The sequence below is a fragment of the Crocodylus porosus genome, unplaced genomic scaffold (assembly GCF_001723895.1).
Source record: "Crocodylus porosus isolate Cpor-Errol unplaced genomic scaffold, CroPor_comp1, whole genome shotgun sequence".
In the NCBI taxonomy this organism is placed as follows: Eukaryota; Metazoa; Chordata; order Crocodylia; family Crocodylidae; genus Crocodylus; species Crocodylus porosus.
In genome coordinates this window covers 71,671,544-71,695,445 of record NW_017728950.1, presented here as the reverse complement: position 1 = coordinate 71,695,445, position 23,902 = coordinate 71,671,544, and the positions used below count along the sequence as shown (strand labels likewise).

Below are 23,902 nucleotides of genomic sequence, written 5' to 3'. Positions count from 1 at the left end.
GGTCTGGGGTATTTACTAACGCAAAAGTGACAGTACATAATACTGCTAAATTATAACAGCACAGCTGGAGAAGATACTTAGAAAAATGAAGAACAGATAAATGCATTGTTTAAAAAGCAGCAGGGGAAAACTCAGCACCAAACACAATTCTTTTTTTTTTCTTCTAGCTACTCTTCCCATGTCTAAATGCTGCTGCAGTCTTCAACGTAAAGGGCTATCTTCTAATGGTTTAAGTAGCCTTCAGAACAAAATTGGTTGTCTCTATTTCTTTTTGTATGAAACATATTTCTCTCAGGAATGAAAGTGGTAATGGCCATGAGGGAAAGTGTGCTAATTACTAATGGGGAAAGTGAAAGAACTATGCCCTTCCTAACACTGAGTTTAATTCAGTGGGACTACCTGTAAAACACTAGTTAATGTGTAGGTGGGAGAATTGGGCCCTAAATTATGCTGAGTTACATCAGATAGTAACTCCATCTTTTGGTGGAAGAAGTCTACTAAATATTTTTAAGCTTTTAAACTTTTGTATTTTATAGTACTTTAATTTCTTGTGACAAATGTTGTCACTGAGTGTCCCCCACCTCTCCGCCTCTTTTTTCATCAAAAGCGCCTCTAACTTTATTCCAACTATATAGTTGGTCCAAAAAAAGACATCACCCCCCAAAAATCCTTGCCTTTAACATAATTCCTGGACCATCCAGGCTACAACATCACTTGAATACTATCTTAACCTTTTCTGGCATATTAGATTTCAGATACCTACTTTTAAAAGTATATTTGGATTATTTTCTTTTTCTTTTCTTTTTTGTATTTACTACCTCTACTCAAGACTGGCTTATCCCAATTATTGATTTCTTTCCCCAGGATCTCAGTCTATTTAACATTTGTGTGTGTGTGTGTATGTGTGTGTCTTTTCACGTGTGTGTGTGTGTGTGTGTGTGTCTTTTCACTTGTTTGCATCTCCTTCTATTTCTTCAGAACTATTGTTTCCAGAGAGAACCAAAAGAAAGGATACAACCAGCTCTGTTTCTAGCTATATTCAGTATTGAGTACCTCTCAGGGTCCTTCCCTCATGCTTTTTCCTTGGCCTCTTTATCCTTTTTTCTTACTGCCAGATCAAGAAGACAACCATTGTCATTCCCCTCTCCATAGCAACTACATTGTCTAAAATGTTCTGTTCCTTATTCCTTTTTTCATTTCTGTCTCAGGCCGGTTTACTCTTAAAATTAACATATAATGTCAACTGCAGGGGGTGATTTTTCTTTTACTAAATACTAGTGTGGAACACTGTTATGTCAGTATAATTGTGCTTATGCTAGTATAATTTATGCCAATTTTGGAAAGTGTCAGAAACCATCCCATTATAAGCATGTTTATACTGACACAATTGCATCCATGGATTTTCCTAGTGTGGGCGAGGCCTGAGGTTACCCAGGACCTTTTGAATCAATTGGATACTGTAACATGCTGGCTGTAGCAGTTTTATCAAACACCACAGCTTGCAGCTTTCACATTGGTTGACTGTGAACTGGGCAAAAATAGTAAAGTGTTTAGGGTAGACAAATTGCTGACTATGCTGAAGTCAATGGAAGTTTTGTTAACAATTTACATGCAGCCAGAATTTCATCCCGTAAACTTCAGCAATACAACCTGGAGCTAAAGGGTCCATAAGGATTATTGCTTCCCTTTAAAAAAGTCAGTTGATATTGCTTAAGTGGAATGCTGGACCACCTAATCCCCTAAAAGCAAGCACATGTGAACACTTTTGAAAATATCCTTTTCAAAACACCTTGTGCCCCAAAAATCACAATGTCAGTCTCCCTGACAGATTCCTCCCTGTACTGTTTCTTCTTCAAAATATAATTTTAAAGAAGAGAATACACCATTCTTCACCACCACGCCAGTACAAATACTGAACACACCAACATCAACAGATTAAATCATGTCCCTGTGAACAGGTGAACTGTATGATATTTTATTTTCAGTACGGAAAATGAGTTTGTAGTTAAGATAGAAGTTTGGATGTTGAAAGCCAACTCCTAACATAGCCATCTCTTGGATTTTTGAAACCTTGGACAGAACCCATGTGTCCTTCATAGCTAAATGATGAGATGGTCATACCCCCGTGTTGTTCAAAGATGTCTGTATAATAAGACAATGTGCACTGAAGATGAACAGGTAGTGTTTTGAGTCTTTTCTAATTAAAGTCATTGATATGATAAAATTTAAATGCGAAGTGTTTTGTTCGCAATGTTGAGCTGTGAATTTAAGTCAGGTTGGTAAAGCTATTATGTTGAGAGAGAAAAAAATAAAATGCTGAAAATAAAACTGCTGCACTGATTCACAAGGGAACTTTGCTGCAGATGAAAAAAATATCCTTTATACAGAATCTTCAACTGAAGAGATAGCCAGGCATCCCCAAGGTGGAGAATATCAAGAACACTGCCACCAAGAGGAAGCAACAGTCAGTGGTAGTTGGAGACTCCCTTGGCAGGGGACAGAGGCATCTACCTGCCAGCCTGACCTGACCTGTTGTCTTGGGAGGTCTGCTGCTTGCCCAGAGCCCATATCCAAGATGTCATAGAAGGATTACTGAGACTTGTCTCGGCCTCTGACTTCCACCCCATACTGCTCATCTGTGTGGGCACCAGTGATACTACCAGGGCAGACCCTGAACAGATCAAAAGTGACTACAGGGAAAGGGGAAGAGCCTGGGCTGAAACAGATGCACACTGCAGCTCAATGCATGGCTGCGCAAATGGTGTCACCAGCAGGACTTTGGCTTCTCTGACCATGGGGTGTTGTTCCAAAAGAGATGGGATCCACCTGATGGAGGGAGAAACATCTTGGCAGGCAAGCTAACTAACCTAGCAAGAAGGGGTTTAAACTGTGTTTGCTAGGGTATGCAGACCAAAGCTCTGAGGTAAGTGGGGAAGCAGGTGACCTGGAGGAAGCACAAACACAAGGGAGAAACAGGAGAAGCTGTCACATTTTTCTTAAGAAAGTAGGGCAATTGTCTAGTTACCTGTACACAAATGCATGGACCCTGGCAAGCAAGCAGGAAGAACTGGAAGTCCTTGCAAAGTCTCAAAACTGTGGTGTGATTGAAATAACAGAGACTTGGTGGGATACCACACATGACTGGAGCACTGTCATGGATGGGTATAAACTGTTCAAGAAGGGCAGAAGAGTTGTGCTTTATCTAAGCACTGTATGATTCCTCAGAGTTCCAGGATGAAACTGGAGATACGCCTGTTGAAAGTGTCTGGGTTAGGGTCAAAGGGGAGAGTAACAAGGGTGACATTGTAGCGGGTGTGTGCTCTAGACAACCAGACTAGGTGGATGAGGCTTTCTTTAAACAGCTAGTGGAAGTTTCCAGATCACCAGCCCTGGTTCTCATGTGGGACTTCAGTCACCCTGATATCTGCTGGGAGGGCAATACAGCAGTGCACAGTCAATCCAGGAGGTTTTTGGAGTGTGTTGGGGACAACTTCCTGGTGCAAATACTGCAGCAGCCAACTAGGGGCCATGCTCTTCTTGACCTGCTGCTCACAAACAGGGAAGAATTGGTGAGGGATGTAGAAGTGGAAGGCAATTTGGGCAGCAATGACCATGAGATAAGTGAGTTAAGGACCCTGAGGAAAGAAAGGAAGGAAGGAGAGCAGCAGAGTCTGGACCCTGGACTTCAGAAAAACAGACTTTGGCCAACTCAGAGAACTGACAGGCAGAATCCCCTTGGAGTCTGATGGGGAAAGGAGCCCAGAAGAGCTGGCTGTATTTTAAAAAAACCTAACTAAGGATTAAGTAATGAATCATCCCAATGTGCAGGAAAACTAGCAAGTATGACAGAAAACCAGCTTGGCTTAGCAGGTAACTCTTCAATGACTTAAAACACAAAAAGGAAGCTTACAAGAAGTGGAAACTTGGACAAAAGACTAGGGAAGGGTATAAGAGTATTGCTCAGGCATGCGGGGATGAAATCAGGAAGGTCAAAGCACAACTGGAGTTGCAGCTAGCAAGGGATGTGAAGGTTAACAAGAAGAGTTTCTGCAAGTATGTCAGCAACAAGAGGAAAAACAGAGAAAGTGTGGGTCCCTTACTGAATGGGACAGGCAGCCTAGTGACAGATAATGTGGAAAACGCTGAAGTGCTCAACGCATTTCTTAACTCAGTCTTCACAGGCCAGGTCAGATTGCAGACTACTGAATCTTGCAGCAGTTTGGGGAGGAGGTGAGTAACTGACAGTATTGGAGGGGGTCTATTTAGAAAAGCTGGACGTGTACAAGTCCATGGGGCTAGACAAGATGCACCCGGGGAGTTGGCTGATGTAACTGCAGAGCCATTGGCTATCTTCTTTGAAAGCTTATGGCAAGAGAGGTCCTGGATGATTGGGAAAGGGCAATTATAGTGTCCATCATGAAGAAAGGGAAAAAGGAGGATCTGGGGAACTACAAATCAGTAAACCTCACCTCAGTCTCCAGAAAAATCATGGAGCAGGTCCTCAAGGAATCCATTTCTAAGTGCCTGGAGAGGAAGGTGATTAGGAACAGTCAGCATGGATTCACCAAGGGCAAGTCATGCCTGGCCAGCCTAATTGCCTTCTATGATGATTGGCTGGCTCTGTGGATGCAGGGAGACCAGTGGATGTGATATACCTTGACTTTAGGAAGGCTTTTGATGCTGTCTTCCATAACGCTTTTGTAAACAAGCTAAGGAAGCACGGTTTGAATGAATGGACTGTAAGGTGGATAAAAACTGGCTGGATCATTGGTCTTAAAGGGTAGTAGTCAATGGTTCAATGTCTAGTTGACAGCTGGTATCAAGTAGAGTGCCTGAGGGGTCAGTCCTGGGGCTGATTTTGTTCAATATCTTCATCAACAACTTGGAAGGAGGGATGAAGTGCATCCTCAACAAGTTCACAGATGATACCAAGTTGGGGAGAGTAGTAGATATGTTGGAGGGTAGGGCTAGGATTCAGAGAAACCTAGACAAATTGGAGAATTGAACCAAAATAAACCTAATGAGGTTCAATAAGGAGAAGTACACAGTCCTGCACTTAGGACAGAATAATCCCATGCTCCAGTACAAGCTGGGGACTGACTAAGCAACAGTTCTGCAGAAAAAGACCTGGAGATTACAGTTAACAATAAGCTGAATTTTAGCCAACCATGTGCCCTTGTTGCCAAGAAGGCTAATAACATACTGGGCTGCATTAGTAGGAGTGTTGCCAGCAGATCAAGGGAAGTGATTCTCCCCCTTTATTCAGCAGTGGTGAGGCCACATCTGGAGTATTGTGTCCAGTTTTGGGCCCCTCAAAACAGAAAGGATGTGGACAAATTGGAGAGAGTCCAGTGGTAGGGAGCAAAAATGGTTGGAGAGCTAGGGCACACAACTTTTGAGGCAAGGCTGAGGGAATTGGGTTTATTTAGTCTGGAAAAGAGACGATTGAGTGGAAATTTAATAGAAGCTTTCAACTACCTGAAGGGGTGGTTCCAAAGAGGACTATGCTACTGTTCTCAGTGGCAGATGACAGAACAAGGAGCAATGGTCTCAAATTGCAGCAAGAAAAAATTAGGTTAAATATTAGGAACAACTTTGTCACAAGAATAGTAAAGCACTGGAGCAGGCTTCCCAAAGTGGTTTTGGATTCTCCATCCTTGGAGGTTTTTAGGACCCAGGTAGACAAAGCCTTGGCTGGGATGATCGAGTAGGAGACAGTTCTGTTTTGAGCAGAGGGTTGGACTCCTGATATCCCTTCCAACCCTAATTTTCTATGATTCTAGGTGCTTGTACACATGATGGGAGTTTAAGCCCCAAGCTTGTATTTTATGCCCCCTAAACTGAAATGGTAGGTTTTTAATTGAAACCCGTTTCAATTTTTCCATCACATTACAGTTAGGGGCCCAATCCCCCTTCTTTTTGGAGCTTGCCTGCAGCTGCAGGGTGAGCTGCTGGCAGACTAAGTGGCTCCTGATCTGTGGAAGGCCCCTGGTCCTTCCCTCCATGGTGGTGGTGCTCCCTGGGGCCACCCAGGGGGGCTGCCAGTGGGCTAGGTGCTGTTGCAGCCAGCTTGGCGTCAGGGAAGAGTTGGATCGGGCCAGATGCTGCCTCCTATCAGCCCACCCAAGCAACCCAAGCAGCAGCTGGGGGTGCTGCCACCATGGAGAGAAGGACCATGGCTCCACACAGCTCGGGGGCCACTTAGCCATTTAAAACCTCCAAAACTCTTGAACATGTAGTGTGATGTCATTAAGCCACGCAAAGTGATATTTTGGTTATGTGTGCGTGTTAATGGTGTTGTGTACAAGTGCCCTATGATTCTATTTCACTTTTGCCTGCAAGACTGTCATTTTTTTAAAAAGTAGTTCTATCAGCATGTCCGTTCCTGAATTGTGCATCTGCCTGTGACAAGAATGACAGGTAAGTATTATAAAAGTCATTTGAAGGACAGACTACATATGTAGCCAGATTTTATTAAAGAAAATTTGTCTGGGCATCTTCATGCTTGCATTTTTGTATGATTCCTGTTATAGCCAGTGAAGCTGAGTAACTGCATATGTACAAAAGGCAAGGATTTTCTGTGGTATCTTTTGTTGAAACTTGTGGGCATCATGTGTCCTTCCTCAGAACTAAGAAGAGGCAGGTGCAGATGAGCCAAGTCCCAGTTTGGGTCAGGCTGTGCCTGCTTCTTTGTTTAAACCTGAGGAAGGACACCTGATGCCTGAAACCTTGTCCAGCAGTTCTCCCAATTATACAGCTGGTCCTAGGAAAGGTATCACAGAAAAATTATTGCTGTTCCTGGACCATGATGGCTATAACAGCACTCCAACATTAAATGCAGATTGCAAAGGAATAATTCTTAGCTGTTTCTGAGAGTAATAATGGTAACTGTGCACACATTTTTGCGCATGCCTCAAGCTCTTCATCTACTGCTTGTTATTCCCAAAACAATCAATGTTAGAACATAACTGGAAAAAAAAATCCAGAGTTCTGTGGTCTTAGAAGTAGAAATTTGGGGGAGGGAAGGGTAGTGTAGAATTGGCTTTAAGGCCAATTTCAAAGCACTTCCATAACCAGTCCTCAAATTGTGATCCAACTTCTCTGTGGCCACTGAATGCCATAGCTTACTAAGCACCTTCCTCTGAGCTGAAGGTGATTTGGGGGCTATATAGGAGTTTCATGTAATACACATAAGCAGGGGCTGGAACCCAGGATTTTTCCTGCTACATCAGTGCCCTAACCCTTGTGCTACAGAATTATGCTTTCTAGTGTCACTCTCCTTCTGGCTCCATGAATCCTTAATTTACTGTAGCTATAACAACCTGGGTGCTCCCTAACCTGGCTAACCTGCAGCCCAGTGGTTAGATCAGTCTCCTGAAAGGTGAAAGATATGGGTTTGAATCCTCTCCAGTTGAAAAGAGGATTAAAACCTGGTCTCCCACTTCCTGGAGGTATGTCATGGCCACCAAGTTATTATGTAAAAGGCCATAACCACAATACCATTAGGAGTGAGCCATGTTCACTCTTTTCAGAGAGGTACCTACTTTCAGGAGTTGGTGCCAAGCTCCACATGCTGATTTGGAAGCACCTCCCTTCCAATTCTGATTCAGATGCCCAAGCCTTCAGATGCCACAGCCACATCCCTGTGCTTAGCTCTCTTGTTGCCTAGCTCTCGGTGGACTCCTTCTCAGAAAATAGGTGTTTCAGATCACCCTTCTTTGGCACCTTACTCTCCACATATGCTTCCAGGTGCCTAACTCCAGGCTTCAGATTCCAACCCAGGGTGCAAGAGCCTACAATTTAGGTGTTGCTGCTGTGCCCATATTGGAGATGCTCAAGACCACCCTTTTTTAAACACTAAGAACCAGCTCCACTGTTTAGGATTGTGCTGCACAGTGCACAATAGAATAAATGTGCCCCTTCTAAAGTCAATAGGTCATCATTTATATTGTGAAAAATGGTATTGTTTTTTCAAGTGAATTAACTCTAATAGAGTTGACATTTGAAAGCACCCTTGGGAAACATCCATGTGGACACAGTTTAACACCCTAACACCTATGCAGCCATGTTTGTAAAGTGGGCTTCCCAATTATGTTTAATTGAGCGCTCTATTGAAGTTAAAAAAAAAAACCCTCCCAAAACCTCTTTTGTGGCTGAGAGGGACCATCTGTGGTTCTGCAGTGCTTCTATTTTCCGGACTACTTAAGACCTATCAGGAAAGGGGGAGGGAGGGTGGTTTCCACAGACAACACAGCTATATAAGAGTCTTTACAAATTCTGCACACCTCAGAGTGCTACCCTGTGCAACCACACTTGCCTTTAAAAAAGGCTTGCCACCACACAAGAACAGGCTTGTAAAATCAATCCATGGTCAGAAACCTTGAGGAGAGGGCAGTGTTGGGCACTGTTCCTGTCAACTTGGTGCTCACATGCTTCCAACTGGTTCAAGAGGTAGGCAACTAAATATCTTTGTGGAACTGGTCCTTACTACATCAGTGCTTAAGTCATGCATGTACTGATGTACAAGCATGTTGGGTCAGTTGTAGTTCTTGGCAAGTCCAGGGTGTTGCATGTAGTTCTTACACTTAAACAACACCCAGGATGATTCTCTTAATCTGCAAAGGGGTCATGGGCCTTCATACAGTGTGCTTTGTACATTGTCCAAGAATCATTTAATTGATTAAAGATTAAAATTAGAGCCTTCTCACTCATCTAAGCATGAGTACTTAGTACTTAAAAGCTCAGGCAAATGGGGTCCCGTCAGCACAGATTTCTGTATGATTCAGTGTTTAATGTTGCCCATACTTGCCCACATTTTCACAGGCACGTTTGTTAAATGTTGATCGTCGTATCATTATAAATATTACATGAAACTGTCTTAAATGCAAAAAGCCTGTCATGAGCAACATTCAGCTTGTAATTGTAGTTATTACTTAAATGTTGTTAGAACAGAGTATTTCCCTTGAATTGTCATAAATCATGCTTTCTTTCCCATAATTTCATTATATATATGCATGCTTTCACTTTAATCTTTTAAAAAATATATTATTCAGATTAGAAGAATGTTTTGTGAAGGTTAAAACCATGGTAATGCTTTCAACAAAAAAACAGTTATATAACCTGTCACATTTAATGAGTTAGGTGGTAGTTTCCCCTACACTTACTGACAGCATCACCAGAGAAAGTCCTTGTCTTCTGATCTAGACATGATTGCTTGCCTCCTTCGAGCAAAAGCTTTTGTCAACCATAGGCTGAATTTTTACTTTTCTCACATAGACAACTCTCCTAAAGTCAAGGGGAGCTTTGTGTAGGAAAGAAATGCAAAAACAAGTTTTGTGTTACTTTTCCATAAAATAATGGGCTGTTATTCGCCATTGATTTTTTTTAATACATATTCATTAATAAAGTAAGTAAGACTAATTGTTCTGTCATTCTAAGTAACCACATTGGAATCAAAGGGGTTAAACCACTGTCAAACCAGAATTTGCTATAGTTTGTATTATAGTATGAAAACATAGCGCCTCAAAGAATTTATAACCTAAGTGGGCATTAAAAAGGTTTAAGCAGCAAAGTTTTGTGTCCATTTTACAGATGGGAAGCTGAGATATAGATTATGTGACTTGCCCAAACTAAAATAGGAAGCCTGTGGCAGATTGGAAATTCAACACATATTCCATGAGCCCATTCCAATACCATCAAATACAAGATCATTCTTCCTATCTAGTGAGAAGAAAACTGAGCCCATTAGGTTCATCTACATGTGGTATCAGTAAGATACAATAAACTCCAGTGCAGTTTGTGCTGGAGTTGGCTGCTCCCAGGTGCAGCATTTACACACATGCCCAGGACCACAGCACACTGAGCTGGGGTGAAGCAGCCCCAGGATGGGAGTCCAGGGGGGGAGGGGGTCAGCCCTGGGCTCTGGGAGGTGGTGGCAGTGCTGGCTTGTGCCCCAGCATACAGAACCCTGTGGCTAGGCAGCAGGCAAGGGTCTGGGCCCCTGCTGCCTGGGTGCAATGTATGCCCAAATCACCACTTACACATTTGTTTCACCCCCATAAAACAGTACTATTTTACAGTGGAGTTAACTAATCTACTGCATCCTAATACAGGCACTTGTGTAGACAGTGACTCTTTACTGTGGAGCCAATTAGGCAACCCCACAATAAAGTGCATCTGTAGATGTACCCATTGGTCACATCCAGATGAGCGTGGCTGTGCAGACATACCACACATCCAGGTATTACCTGCACTGCTAGCTTGCAGTGCAAGGGGGCATTTTTTGACCCCTGGATCTCACAAAGAAAAAAAGTAGGGTGGTGCAGGGGGATAGCACATGTAGCCCCAAACCAGAGCCTGACTGGCTGAAGCCAGGCTCCAGGTTGCCAGAGCAACATGGTTGCAGCTTTCCCACTCTAGGACTCCAGGTAAGGCTGCTGGGGCCAGTAACAGTGCTGGTACCTTCCCAATCCCACCTGAGGTAACCTGCCGCGTGCCAGAAGGTGTGTGGCACAGGTGTTCCCCAGGGACAACTAGCAGTGGCACAAGGTTGCTAGTTGTCCCTGGGGAGCCAAACATCTGCGTTTGTCTGGACACGGCAATTGTGTCTAATTTCATTATATAGTGAGAACCACTGGGAGAGGTACATCTAGTGTTCTGCAACCATGGTTGCATAATACAGGCCAGGCCTTCTTTTAAAGATAAGGGAATGGATAATATAGGATTCTTGCCATTGGGTCCAGAATAAAAAAGAACAAAGAAGATAGAATGGATCACAAAATGAATAGATATCTACCATGCATGCTGTTGCAAAAAAAAAAGCAAATGTCGTTATCGAATGCACAATCAGGAGTGTCTTACAGACATGCCAAGTAATTATTCTATTCTATTAAGCACTGATGATGCCACAGCTGTGTCGTTTTCTGCACTGTACTTTTGAAGATAGTCTGTACAGTCCAGAGTAGAGAAACAAAAATAAGGTTTAGTAAATGTATCCCTTGAGAAAAGTAGAAAAAAAAAGGTTTTAGTTTAGAAAAAGAGATGAAGGGGAAGGAAACAGTAAGTTGCAAGTATGTATAAGACTGTTACAAGGAAGATAGTAGATACTTGTACTCCCATGCTCACAGAGCGGTCCAGAAAGTAACTGGTATAATTTGGAGAAAGTCAGATATTGGCTGGGTTTTAAAAACAAACAAACAAAAAACCCTTTCCTTTTGTTTTATCTTGCACAAAAGACATGGCTTTTCCCCCCAAAATTTAGCTATTAGAAATTTGGGTGTGCACTGTAAGTAAAGAAATAAGATAATACCAGTTTCTGCCTCTGCAGCAAGGGGTGGGGAGGAACTAAACTAACACTAGTGTTGTACATGGTGGGCCTTAACTGCGGGCTATGGCCACTCTCTCTTTCCCCTCACCAGAAGCTCCTGCTGCAGAAGGAAGGAAAAATGTTTCCCTTCTACTTCCAAAAACAAGGAGCATATTTTACTTGGAGCCGTATTATGTGCAAGAAAGTGTGGTATCATAACAAGCAAGCCATGAAACAGGTGAAATTACAGAGGTTATAGAATCCCCATCATCAAAGATGTTCAAGAGCAGCACAGATGAGTGCTGTATCCTTAATTCTACCTTAGAACAGGGTGAAGACTACTGAGGACCTGTCTAGTTCTACAGTACATTTCTGATTCTATACCAATGAACAGACTAAGCTAAAAATAAGCTGACTGCATATACCAGTAGGTAGAACTTTTGGGCTGTCTCTAGAAACAGGGGGAAATGTTAAAAGAATGCCAACGGCAAGAATTCTTGTATGTAATATTTTATTGTACCAACCGCATTTTTGGGATAAACATTGGCAAGCCTTTCAGATATCACAGTACCCTTGAGAACATAGAATGATATCCAAAAGTCTACGTACATCTACCCCAACCATAGGGTTGCCCCAATAAGAGATCGCCCTCAAGAATTCTTGTATCTCACATATTCCCTGGACCAACACAAGAACAGCTTGACACTACCAAAAATGCCTACAGCAGCAGTTTTATTTTTTTGTGGGGACAACCTCACTTCCAGTCCATACCCACTTATTGTAACAGCTCTGGTGGGCCCCAACACTATTTAGAAGTGTTCTGACCTCAAATAGGATTGAGACACCTAAGGTGAAAAGTGTCTCATTTGTGCTGACAACATTTTTATGGAGACACTACTTGTGAGCCCATAGAAATTATCACCCTTAACTGTGCCACTTCCAAGGAAAATCAGCGCACGACAAAAGGTAGTAACAGCCTGCTGTTTTATTGTAGCAGATATCTGGTAACTGTCATGAGAGAGCATGAGCAGCCTGAGCTGCTTGTACTCTCCTACCACCCCAGGCAGGTGCTCTGTAGACCTGAGAGCCTCTGAAACCCCCAGAATGCCTGCCCACTTTTCCTGCTTACAGAAAGGCACAGCACCCTGGAGAATCTCAGGGTGCCTCTCCATAGGTGGGAAAGCCCCTCTACTTCCTCTGTTCTGCCAGACCTGTTCCAGGAAGCAAGTCTGGCCAAGCAGGAAAAGTGGGGACATCACATCAACCCCACATCATCAAGAACAGGACAAGGGGTGACATGCGTTTTGCCCAGTGAAACGAGTTAACTGTGCTGTGCCACATCATAGTGCAGCTGGCCCGCTTCATTCAGTATCCACTGTGAGAACTGTTAATCAAAAGACAGGAAAACATGACTGTCGCAGAGAAACACAACAGCTATAAATCCTTATATGTACATCTACCTCATGTCCAACACAACAGCTAGAAATTAGACACTATTACCTATAGACTTTCTTTATTCTTTAACTTCCTCACAGTGATTCCCTTGTGCAGTTTGGTTTTTTATTAAGGTTCTGAAAAGGAAACTGGATCCTGAAAGGAACACATTTGATTTACCTTTTAAATCCTTCTCTCTCTACTTTCTATCCACATAGATTTTTATGCAGCTACCAAGTACTATAAGAGGGTAAAGCACAGTTACCAATAATTACCAAAATACAGAATTCAACAAATACATAACTGGAAGAGACATCCTGTTCATTGGATCCAGTTTTTAAATAAACATATTACTCTCTTCTGTCTCTACTGCATAACAAAACATAAAGTTAACAATAGGATTTTTTTCAAGGTGAAGATTGTTGAGAATGTTGTTATAGGAGAGCTATATTAAAGAGAAAGCCCATCCATTTAATCCTGAGTGTAGCAAGGGTAATTGTCCTTCTTGTTTGATCTTGTAGTAAGTTCCACATTCTTGGCCTGATTCCTACAGAAATTCTCTTTTAGATAGAAGTCTTCCCCATGTGTCAACAGCATAATTTTTCCAGTGTAACTAAGCTATCATGAGAGGTCACTGTGCTGACTGTTTAGGCCAATGCCATCAAGCCTTTGGAAAGGAAAATATATATCAGCAAAACAGCCTTGAAAAAGTCTACTTAACAGGGAACAATAAAATGAGATGATGGTCCCAATAATTTGCATTGAGATGCGCTGTTGCATTCTGGACTAGTAACTTGTTTCAAACACTGCTCTTCATTTTGACATGTGAATTACAATAGTTGCGTTGGTCCATTATAAAACTGGCTCTGACCAGAATTTGACAGAATTGGGCTAGTTGTCTGGCCAGACAGAGATAAAAAATACTCTTTATTAACATGGGTATTTGGATGTTTCATCATATTGCAAAATAAGGCCAACAATTTTACAATCTAATAGTAAATGTTTTCATTGCTGGGGGTGATATAACTAAACACGTGAATTTCTTCAAAGGTTTCCTCTTAGTACATCACCTTATTCTGATCTTTTCTAAAACTAATTTTAAATGAAAGTCTCCATCTCTGCAATAGTAACCAATTGTTTGTGTTAGTCAAAAGTAATAGTAAACAAACCAGACAAGCAAACTTCCACAATTTATCTTAACAAGCTGTTATGCTTAAACCTGATCACTTGTGTCAACACTGTTAAATGTTTTGCTGCAGGTCACCCCAGCAGAAACCGCCAGTTAATGCAATGTAGTAGTAAGAAAGAATGCATTTAGTTTCCCCCCAATCATCTGAAAACATTCTGTGAGAATTAGCCTTTAATATTTGAATATACATATGCAGACAAAATGCATCCATTTGCTCTGAAGCTACAGAAAGCAGACACAGTACAAACAAGAAAAACCAGATGCAAGGTCTGCTAGTTACTGAAATCTTGCTTAATAGAATCAGCTGCACATCAGCATCAAAACCAAAAAACAATTGCCAAAAGCACTTACTGAAGGCATCTATTGATGCTTATTAGAATCTTGTTTACTAGAATCAAAACCTGAAACCACACTCATTGCACACAAGCACGTGTCCTACCTATTACAATAAAGTCTGCATACATGAATGTTCGTTGTAGTTCTGCAATAGCCGATGACTAATCAGCATATACAATCATGGCATCAAGCACAAGCAGAAAGACATTAGCATGACAAGTTAATTGATTGATGTTTATAGTAATGAGTGAAATTAAATGAAGTACCTAGACTGTAAGGAGTTTCTTGATGGCACTCCATGTGGTTTTACTTTGTTCTCTTTACTTGCCACTGTTTATTAGAATCAAGTGTTCTGCCCAATGTAATTGTTTTAACTTCTGGATGGGATACAGTGGGATCTATTGCTACATTGACTCCTCCACAATAGACTAGGTATAAACCACAAAGACTGTTGCAAACACTGTTATCCTTGTCCTCAATGGGAAGATTCCTTTGTTCCTACCCAAGAAGTTGTTAGCCCATTCCTTTGATTAAACTCATAGGAAAAGTTTTGTTATGCGAAAGTATGAAGTACTTGTCATTGTCCATAAATAGGGTAAATTTGTGTAGTGTTAATGTAAAAATCTTAAGCTTCCCCAATGCAGGTTGCATTTGTGGTGGATAAACCCACTGGATAAAAACGAACAACTTCAGGGCAGGGGCATATGGAAAGGTTATTGTGAGGTAAACAAGGATGAGGAGTTGCAGTATTTAAGCTATTCCATGGTAAGTCACCTATGTGCATGATTATACCCCCAAATAAATGAAAGGTAACTCTCAGTAGCTAATTTGGTGCATCTAACTAAAACTGCTATTCTCTCTTGGATATGTTGCTTGAAACTGCATTCATTTCCAACTGCACTTCTACTATTCTTTTAAATTTGGAAAAAAAAAAAAAAAAAAAAAATCAGGCTAGGTACAATTATATTTCACTGGAGTTGAAAATGTAATCATATAATGGAAGTCAGGTAATTACCGTATTTCACAGTGTGTAAGTCTGGTTTTGACGCCCAATTTTTGTGTCTTTAAATAAATAAATACATAAAATCAAACTTGACTTAGAGTGTCACATTAAAAAACTGGGGTGGTGCCAGAGCCACTTGCAGGGAATGGGGCTGCGTCAGCTGAATACTGAGGCTCGCCCTGTCTGCTACAAGTACAGCTGCCAAACGCCAAGCCCAGTGCCCCTCAGAGGCAGCACTTGGCTTGCATGGCCTCATCCTTTTGATCGGTGCTGGGCTCAGCATTTGGCATTATTGCTCAGAGTGGTCCCATTCCCTGTGAGCCCATGAAAATCCTTACCTTTCAGATTGGAAAGGCAGGGGTTGACCTATACGCCATGTCAACCTATACACTGTCAAATACGCTAACAATTTTACAACAAAAACATTATTATTCAAATTCAGAAGTATTTTTAAGGCTGCCTAAAGAGGTTCAGAAAAGACTTAAGTAGTGGCCTTTGAGACTGACTTAGCAAAATTCTATCTATGAAGATCAACATAGAAGGAAGTAGAAGTATAAAGGTATTTTGTGAGTGAAAAAACAAAAACAGGGCATTAGTAGTACAGCAGAATAGACGTGGACAATGGGGAAGAGACAGAAGTGTGGCTAGGAAGATAAGCAGAGAGTTATACAGGGTCTTGAAGACAAGGAGAAAGACTACAATCTTACTAGAGCAAAAGGGGGGAACCCTGAACAAGGATTCAAAAAAAGTAAAGGCAAGTAATGTGGTCAGCTGAGACAAAGATAACACAGCAAAATCCCAAAGACTCTTTGTTTTTTTCTTTTTTTTTTTTACTATAGTTCAGTTTTTGTCAATGTATAACAGTCTTTAATATCAGGCAAACAATGCTTAAATAACATTATTTCTATAAGAAATATCTATTTCAGAAGAAATATTTTTGAAAGATAACTCATAAAGACATTTGTTTTTAATACTGATTGCAGACAGCATCCTGTAATTAGCTTTATTACATTTTTTAAATGCTGTTTTATTCAGGCAACATATGACAGATTTGGTCAGTTTCTTTTTAAAGTTTTTTTCAAGTTTATTTTTTTTAGTTATCAATGCTGCTTTCAGAGAGACAAAAGCTTCTTCCCAGTACAGAAGCTCTAACCATTAAACACCTATATTCCTACCATTAGGCCCCTGAAAGAAAGAAAAAAGTAAAAGATGAGGTAGTAATAGGAGTGACGGGCTTATTCCGTGTTCTCTTTAAAGGTGTATAAAAAGTCTTAAAAGGTATTCCTGTGCCCACAAAAAACTTTTGTCCTCCTCATTATTTTATAAACATCAGCTTTGGCTTCTGCAGTTTAAGTGAGAAATTCAGAGGTTGCATGCTGTTAATTCTTATAATACTTCCTTTTTTCAAAAATATCAGCCATTAGACAGTTTAAGAACACTCAAAACAAAAATTAGTTTTGATAGTTCAACTGAAAATCTCTTCCTTTTCAATCACTTAATTTACACCATTATAAAAGTGGGGTCTACACTGCAAAAATCCACTAGCCAAGAGAGAGAACTAACTGCTACTATAAAAAAGCTGCAGATTGCACAAAAGGAAAAAAAAGAAACCTTTCTAGACCTCCTTTTTTACATAAGGCATCCAATAAAGTTTGTAAGTCCACTTTTTCCTTTGAAGGTAACTTAACAACTCCCACCAAAAAATTCTCAAGTAGTACTTAAACATCTGTTGTTTAACTTTGGGATGTATAATCGACTAGCAGTTAAGAAAAACAGAAATAATCTGGATCCATTAATTCAAAAATATAGAAATTTTGAAATTGGCCTTTTATTTTTTAATCTGTAGGCAATACAAAAATATATACTAGCTACAGTATAACACATTTATATTAAACATGTCAGGAATATAAAAACATGAGTAAAAAGAATGAGCAAATGCTGAAAAGAAAGAGGAAATTATATATTAATACTATTGGATTTTGATTCATTTTGAGCAAAAATATTAAGCTAAAAATCATTAAACAAATTGCTTTTCCTATTTTACAGACATCCTTTGTATTTAAAATGTTTTAAAATGCTTTGACATTTTTATAGGTGTAAATGTTATCCCATTTGGTTACTGCTTGTTTTTCTTGTCCTGGACAATACGAACAAGAAAGTTTACTTCATTTTAATTTTTGATGCTTGCTTTTCAAGTTCTCAGACATTAAATATCTGTTTGCATTTCAAAGCCTACAGGTTTTGACCTGATGATGTTACAATGGTATTAGAAATCTACCGAAGGGTCCAGTGCTATGTGACTAAAGCAAAAAAAATATTAAGTTCTCACTTGCTTTCCTCAACTGGATAGTGATATCCTATATCAACACCTCACAGAAACTACCTCACTTCTAATGTAACTCCACTGAAAAAAACAGTGCAAGGATCAGCTTCTCTGTATTTGGGTTACCAGCTTCCGATCTAGTAAGACATGTTCCTCTAGATCCTTGATCATAAAATGTCAGTTATAAAATAAAAATAATGTATATACAAGAACATGTTGATCAAAGCAAATTTGTTTTTAATTTCTGAAACAAGCTTCCAAACAAATTTGTTTTGAATTTTTAAATGTTAATACCTTTATCCTAAGGCATGGATTTCTGTTCACCTCCCCCTCACCAGATTTTTCTACCTGCCCCTTTCTGAAGTAAAGGGAGGGAAGGGAGAAGTCACTTCACTTGGGCTTTTAATTAAGCTAACACTTTGATATTCCTTGGCTTGTAGAATTTAGTCCTAGAGATTACGAGTTATCCCCTAAATCACTTGTTTAAACGTTTCTTCAAGTTTTCTAGATCTACTGCATCAACTTCATGGAGAAATAACACTGCTGCTTTTGACTCATGGGGGTTAAACTCAACAGTCATCAAACAGCAAAGATCTATTAGTTCTCTTTGGCATCGCTGTAAACCATCCTTAAGTTTTGGATGTAAAGCAGGATCTTTCTTTAACATCTTCATTTCAGGCACTGAAAATCCAATCAAACTGGTTAGAATTTCATCAGCAAAATTTACCTCTAGGTAAGCAGTACCATCAGAAATTTTTGCCAGGACACTCCAGAAACCATTGTTGCTTGTAAGATTTCCAGTAAGGGTTACAATGAAGGCTTTAAGTTTCACAGTTGTAACTGTTTCTGGCTTATTTGCGAAGAGCACAGAAATATATGTAAAAGGTGGAGAATGTAAATCAAGACCTCTACAGTTTTCTGTTGCTTTGGAAGAAAAGGCTTCTACATTGTGCTCCTGCTTCTCAAGCTGTGGTTCATTTTTTGAAAAGTTAACTTGTCCATTCGTCAAAAGCATGTTGTCAGAAAAGCTATGAGGTTTCTGAACAGTCTTGACTAGGTCCACTTTTCTAAAAGCCTCCTGTTCAAAAGGATTTTCCAGTGACAAATCATCTGTAAAGTTATGGGTCTGCTGTACATTATGCTGTGGTGAGAAATTATTTGTATTACTTTTGCTTCCAACAGATAATTCTCTCCCCAAAAACTGATGTTCCCTAGTACATTGTGCAAGTTTATAAACCCTTTCATTTTTACCATCTTTTTCAGGCATGCAATTTAAAGATGAAATGCATGAGATTCTAGGCATATTTGAAAGTTGTTCTGTAGTTACAGATACATTTCTGTCTTTGAGCAGAGGCTGCACTCTCTGAATTTCTTCTAGCTCTTGTTGGATCTCTTCTTCTAAAAATAAAGCCTCCTCTAATGCAATGTCATCTAAACCTCCATCAACATACTTCACAGCCGGAACACTTGGCTCTTTATTTGCCCCAGGCAAAGGGTTCCCAAATCTTTGTTGTGAACAGCTTCCACTGCTTGAAGTAAATGAATGTGTGGTTGTGTTTGAATTGTCACTTTTACTACAATATCCACTTTCTAAGGCTGTCTCAACATTTACAGAAAATGCATTTTCATCAAGACTTGCTAAAAGCTCTTCATCTGAAGGCCCTATAGCTTGGCCCAGCTCATCTACAGGTCCTGCAGTAACTTGTTCATGATCACGTTGTTCAACAGGATTAGGATTCTCAGCTTCTCCAATCAATCTTGCAAGGAGTCTTTCCTGATTGTACTCCTGTAGAAGAACATCCACTTCACCCCCTAGCAATTTCACATTTTCTGGTTTAAGCAAGAGAACTCCAAGACGATATGCAATGTTACCCTGCACCATAATTTTTGTACCTGGAGGAAGACCACTATGGAGAACAGGAACTGGTTGGTATTCCATACCCTGAATCTGATGTATTCCATCAGTTAGCTGCAGCATTAGCATTCGAGTAGGCTTTGCTTCCCATGTCTTTTGGGATGCCTGACTGTTGGCTGTTACTTCTTCATTTAGGGTGCTTTTCCCTCTTATCTTCTGCAATTGGGAATATGCAGGCTGGCTGACATCAACCAGTGAATCAATCTGTATGGAATAAAAGCCAGAGAGTTCTCCTTTAGGAGCATCTAAGATACTGTCAGGCAAAACAGGATATTCCAAATCTCTAAGATCCGTAAGGAGCCACTGCTCAAACACTTGTTTGTTTATTTGAGCTTGTGTTAAATTATCACTGCCACTTTCTTGCTGGATCCAGTTAATGCAAGCTTCTAACCATGTCAGAGGAACTTTAACATGCCATGTAGATGAAAGCCAGGTTTGCACTCTTGCTGCAATACTAGAAGTAGACATCTTTTAAACTGGAGGAAAAGTGCAAGACATCCCTAAAAAGAAACAAGAGATGTGTCAGCTTTCTGGCAGTGACTAAATAAAATACACCTTTGATTTATGCTCTAGTTTGCTCCTTAATATATAATTTAGCTACTCCAAATGTGATTACATAAAAAAGCAATTAAAACTTTCAATTATAAATACACTCCTGTAGAACTAGAAGTCTGAAAAGAAACCAATAGTTCTATGTATTTAAGTACAATCAAACTTGAGCTAATAAACAAATGCCAATTCATATAACAAGTCTAAGTGTCCAGTTTCTCACCACAAAATGAAGGGAGAAAGTTGAGAGACTTCTACCAGTGTCTTCCACAGAAACCCTCTTCTTGGCTTCTGGCAAGTATAATTCAAACTCTCCTTTTAGTTTCTGGGAAAAAAAGAAAACCTTGTTTCTTTCATAAACTAAATAGCAAGAGGGGGAGCAAGTTTCTTCTCAGTCACAGTTTACTATTTTTCTTCCTCTCTAAGTTGTTTTGGCACAAAGTTCCCAAACAGCTATAGGGAAAGAGCTACTTAAAAATATCAACAGGACCTAGATACATCCAGGACTCTAATCAAATTGAGAAACATGTTTTTATTATTCATTCAAATGAGTGAAACCAGGCCCTTTGACTTGGTTGTAATTGTGGCTGCATATGGTACAATTTTTTGGCTACTATGGCCTCAGTGACATTAAAAGGCTATTTTACTGTTACATTGAGTACTAAAAGTTCATCCACAAAAAGAAAAAGATCCAATAGTAGACTTAATTTTATTTCATTACAATGCATGAAGATCTATATTTTTATTTAAACGCAAGGGAAACAAATTTATGAGTAACCAGATTCTGAAAAGACATCGCTTGTCCTAAATTTAATTAAGTTACAGCTAAGGGTTAGTTATATTCTGGGAGCAAAACAGACCATCTTGTAGTTTTGTCTGAAGCCAGTCTTACTGGAGCACAATCAAACTTTTTCCTCCAGCTGAATTAAAAGTGGTTTGTTAACCTGTACCAGTTAACATTTGTGCTACCTTGCAAGGAGCCTGCAGTGGCACAAATTACTCTCATGAGTTTTGCTTTCTTACACTCTCCATTTGGAATAGGCAAATTAGTATATAAAAACAGCTGGTTGAGACCATCCACTAGATACTAGAAGTTAAAGTGAGGAGACAGGCTGAACATCCCACCTAATTCTCCTCACCCCCAAATATACACCCACCCACCATAGACCGGTAAAGACCGTTAATGTCTATGAATACTCCCCAGCCGAACTATAAAAACCAAGAACATCCCATAACCTTATAAATGTACTAATGTGGTTACCATTCACAGGATCCTGTCATTTCTTTCCACAGCACTGTGTTGAAACATCCTATCTGCTCTACCCTGGGCTAACACAGGCTGCATGACTAACTGCATGTCTTAAGGCAGTAGTTCTCAAATCTTTTTTAGACTTTGAGGCACCCCTGGATAGCTTTGTGGCACCCTTTGGAAAATGCCAAGTCTCAGTTTTCACTCTTTTTTTTTTTTTTCCTTTTTGACTACAGAAAAATGACTGAGCACATTTTCTGTTGCAAAGAACTCAGGAAGATCACAGCTGTGGATTTCTATTTGAAGTCTCTGGGTTGATCCTATGAATCCCATTTGCAGGTGTAATGGTCCTCACACTGCATGACACCTCCCAGGAAAGGATCTCAAGGTCCCCCAGCGCTGCACAATGAGCCAGATCAGCCATCACATGAGCAGCATGGGCCTGATCCTGCAGGACAACACTCAGCGCCTGCCTCTACAAACAGGATAACCTGTTTCCCAGCTTGCGGAGAGGCCTGCCTAGAGATTCCCCAGATCCCTTTCTGTCATGGCACCCATGCCACTGCACCACCCCAGCAGGCCTGCTACTGAAAATAGGGAAGATCCAGGCAAGTGCTTCTAAGCCATGTAGGGGCATAAGCAGAAGAAAATATTATTTGGGAGGGCTGTGTGGTGCAGGGCATGCTGACCTGACACCTGCTCCTCTCTCCTGCAGGGCCATTGTGGAAGCCAACATGCACTGGTGCTGTACATAAGGAAGTGATAGAGGGTGTGGCAAGGGCACTGGGCACAGCACTGTGGCAGTGGTGCTGCTGCTGGCCACCGCAAAGTTAGTTTGCAGGAGATTAAATCCCGTTAGATCTGGCCTTCTGCCACCTATGTATAGGGGGCATGCAGAGCCAGGCCCCTGAAGTCCAGGGAGTGCTTAGCCAAGGTGGCCGGAGTCAGGGAGCAGCTCTGGGGAGGGTTACCGTACATCTGGGTTTTCCCGGACATGTTCTCTTTTTAGATCCTCTGATCTCCGTCCAAGCAATTTTTTTAAATGTCTGGGATTTAGCTTTGCTCAGTTTCAAAGTTTTCCCCAGCACTTCCCAATGTGCCCTAGCAAGGAGCTGCTTGGGGCTGGGTGGACACAGTTGGTATGTAGCCAGGCACTGGGTGGGAGCAGCCTGGCAGCTGGATACAGGTAAGTCTGTGGAGGGGCAGGGGATGGAGGACCTGGGCTTGGGGACTGTGGGGGTGGGGTGTTCAAGGCTGCACAAGAGTAGGGGAGGTGCCTGCCCCTCCAGACAAGAGGGCCCTTCAGGAAAACCAGGAGCTGCATGGCTGGACTGATAGCACCAGGGTCGGTGCCTGTAACTACAGGGCTGGGAGAAGCCAGGGTTGTAGATGGGGAGCAAGGGGCACCAGTAGCACCAGAGGGGCAGGGTACTGCAGTTTGGGAGTGAGGGGCACTGGCAGGGCTGGTGTAAGGGGTGGCACGGAAAGGGAGCTGGGAGTGAGGAACAGAGGCATATTATTGCCCTGCCCCCACAGTCATATACCCCCTCTCTCCCCCCACCCCACAATGTGTCTTCTATTTTGGAACTGGAAATACGGTAGCTCTGGGCTGCCTGCGCTCTCCCAGGTCCTGCTCCAGCCGCCCACTCACTCCGCTTGAAGGGCGCTGGAAGCCTCGGACACGTACCGGAGTCCCAACCCAGGCACCTGGCCCTTTAAGGGGGGGAGGGCTGCTCGTCCCATCGCGCCCCTCAGCACCTTCCATCCTTCTGCCGCGAACCCCAGCAAGGCGCATGCGCCAGGCCGGGGGAGGGGGGACCTTCCCTACACACATTCACGCGTACCCACCTCCGTCCGGGCGGCTCTTCTGCCGGAGTGACCCCTACCCCACGAGCGGACGTGGGTGCGGAGCCCCTCCCCGCGCGCCGCCTGTGCGCGTAGAGGCGTGGGGGTAGGGAGTCGAGAACTCGGCGCACCGCGGACACCCCGACCCCGTCCTCGCGAGCCGCCGCAGCAGCCAATCAGAAGCGAGGAAAAGAGAAGTGAGGGGCATACGCTGGCGCGCGCGCCTTTCACACTCGCGAGAGCGACCCGCCCCGCCCCCTCCGGGTGATCGACGAGGCGGAGTTTTCTCCGCCGCCATTTTCTCTCCCCACGACGGCGACCGCTCTCGCGCCCCGCACGCTCCCCGGCTGTCTCTTGTCGCCATCACCGCTCTTTTCGCCACCCCGGGTGCACAGGTGAGCGGCGCCCGGAGCGCGACGGACCCTTCGGCGGCGCGGAGGAGGCATGCAGCCGCCTCACCCGTGCCCGTCTTCCCCTAGCTAGCGGGCCCGAGCCGCGCTGCGGCGGCGGTAGCCACACGGAGGGCGGGGCAAAGGGGGCGCCGCCTCCCACAGTCGATGGGCAGCTCGGACAGCCAATTGGGGCGCGGGGGGAGGCGGGCTGAGCCAATGGCGTGGCGGCGCGGTGCGTTGGCGGCGGGGGCTGGTCCCCTTTCTCTCGCGCAGTCGGCGGGGGCAGGTGGCGGGCGCGGCGCGGTAAGAGGCGGTGGCGGCGGCGGCCCCTCGGGAGCGACCGATGCGCGGTCCCAGTCCCA

At 42.4% G+C, this 23,902-nt stretch overlaps 2 protein-coding genes across 12 annotated transcripts in view; one reads left to right on the top strand and one right to left on the bottom strand.

Annotated features, from left to right (window-relative positions):
• Positions 1-16,087: 16,087 nt before the first annotated feature.
• RMI1 (RecQ mediated genome instability 1) lies at positions 16,088-23,231 on the bottom strand. Of its 4 annotated transcripts, none has more exons than XR_002104647.1 (2): positions 17,885-21,512; positions 16,088-16,452 (listed from the first exon to the last, which is right to left on the bottom strand). XR_002104647.1 is itself a non-coding variant. In XM_019554823.1 (2 exons), exons 1-2 carry the CDS (start codon positions 19,971-19,973, stop codon positions 16,423-16,425), a joined length of 1,686 nt encoding a protein of 561 aa, XP_019410368.1. In that variant the 5' UTR covers positions 19,974-21,512; the 3' UTR covers positions 16,088-16,422. The 4 variants fall into 4 exon arrangements, 3 of the variants coding, with proteins under 3 accessions (XP_019410368.1, XP_019410366.1, XP_019410367.1); XM_019554823.1 differs by having other exon boundaries at positions 18,318-21,512; XM_019554821.1 differs by lacking the exon at positions 16,088-16,452 and adding an exon at positions 23,152-23,231 and having other exon boundaries at positions 17,326-20,005.
• A 205-nt stretch (positions 23,232-23,436) lies between these two features.
• Positions 23,437-23,902, top strand: part of HNRNPK (heterogeneous nuclear ribonucleoprotein K) — a 23,251-nt gene continuing 22,785 nt past the window's right edge. For 3 of the 8 annotated variants that reach the window (XM_019554832.1, XM_019554830.1, XM_019554824.1), the window contains exon 1: positions 23,767-23,843. The gene's annotated coding sequence lies outside the window, so the exon portion shown is untranslated. Of the gene's footprint in view, positions 23,544-23,765; positions 23,844-23,902 lie in introns of those variants that run through there. The other 5 variants (XM_019554826.1, XM_019554827.1, XM_019554829.1 and 2 more) reach the window with 5 other exon arrangements.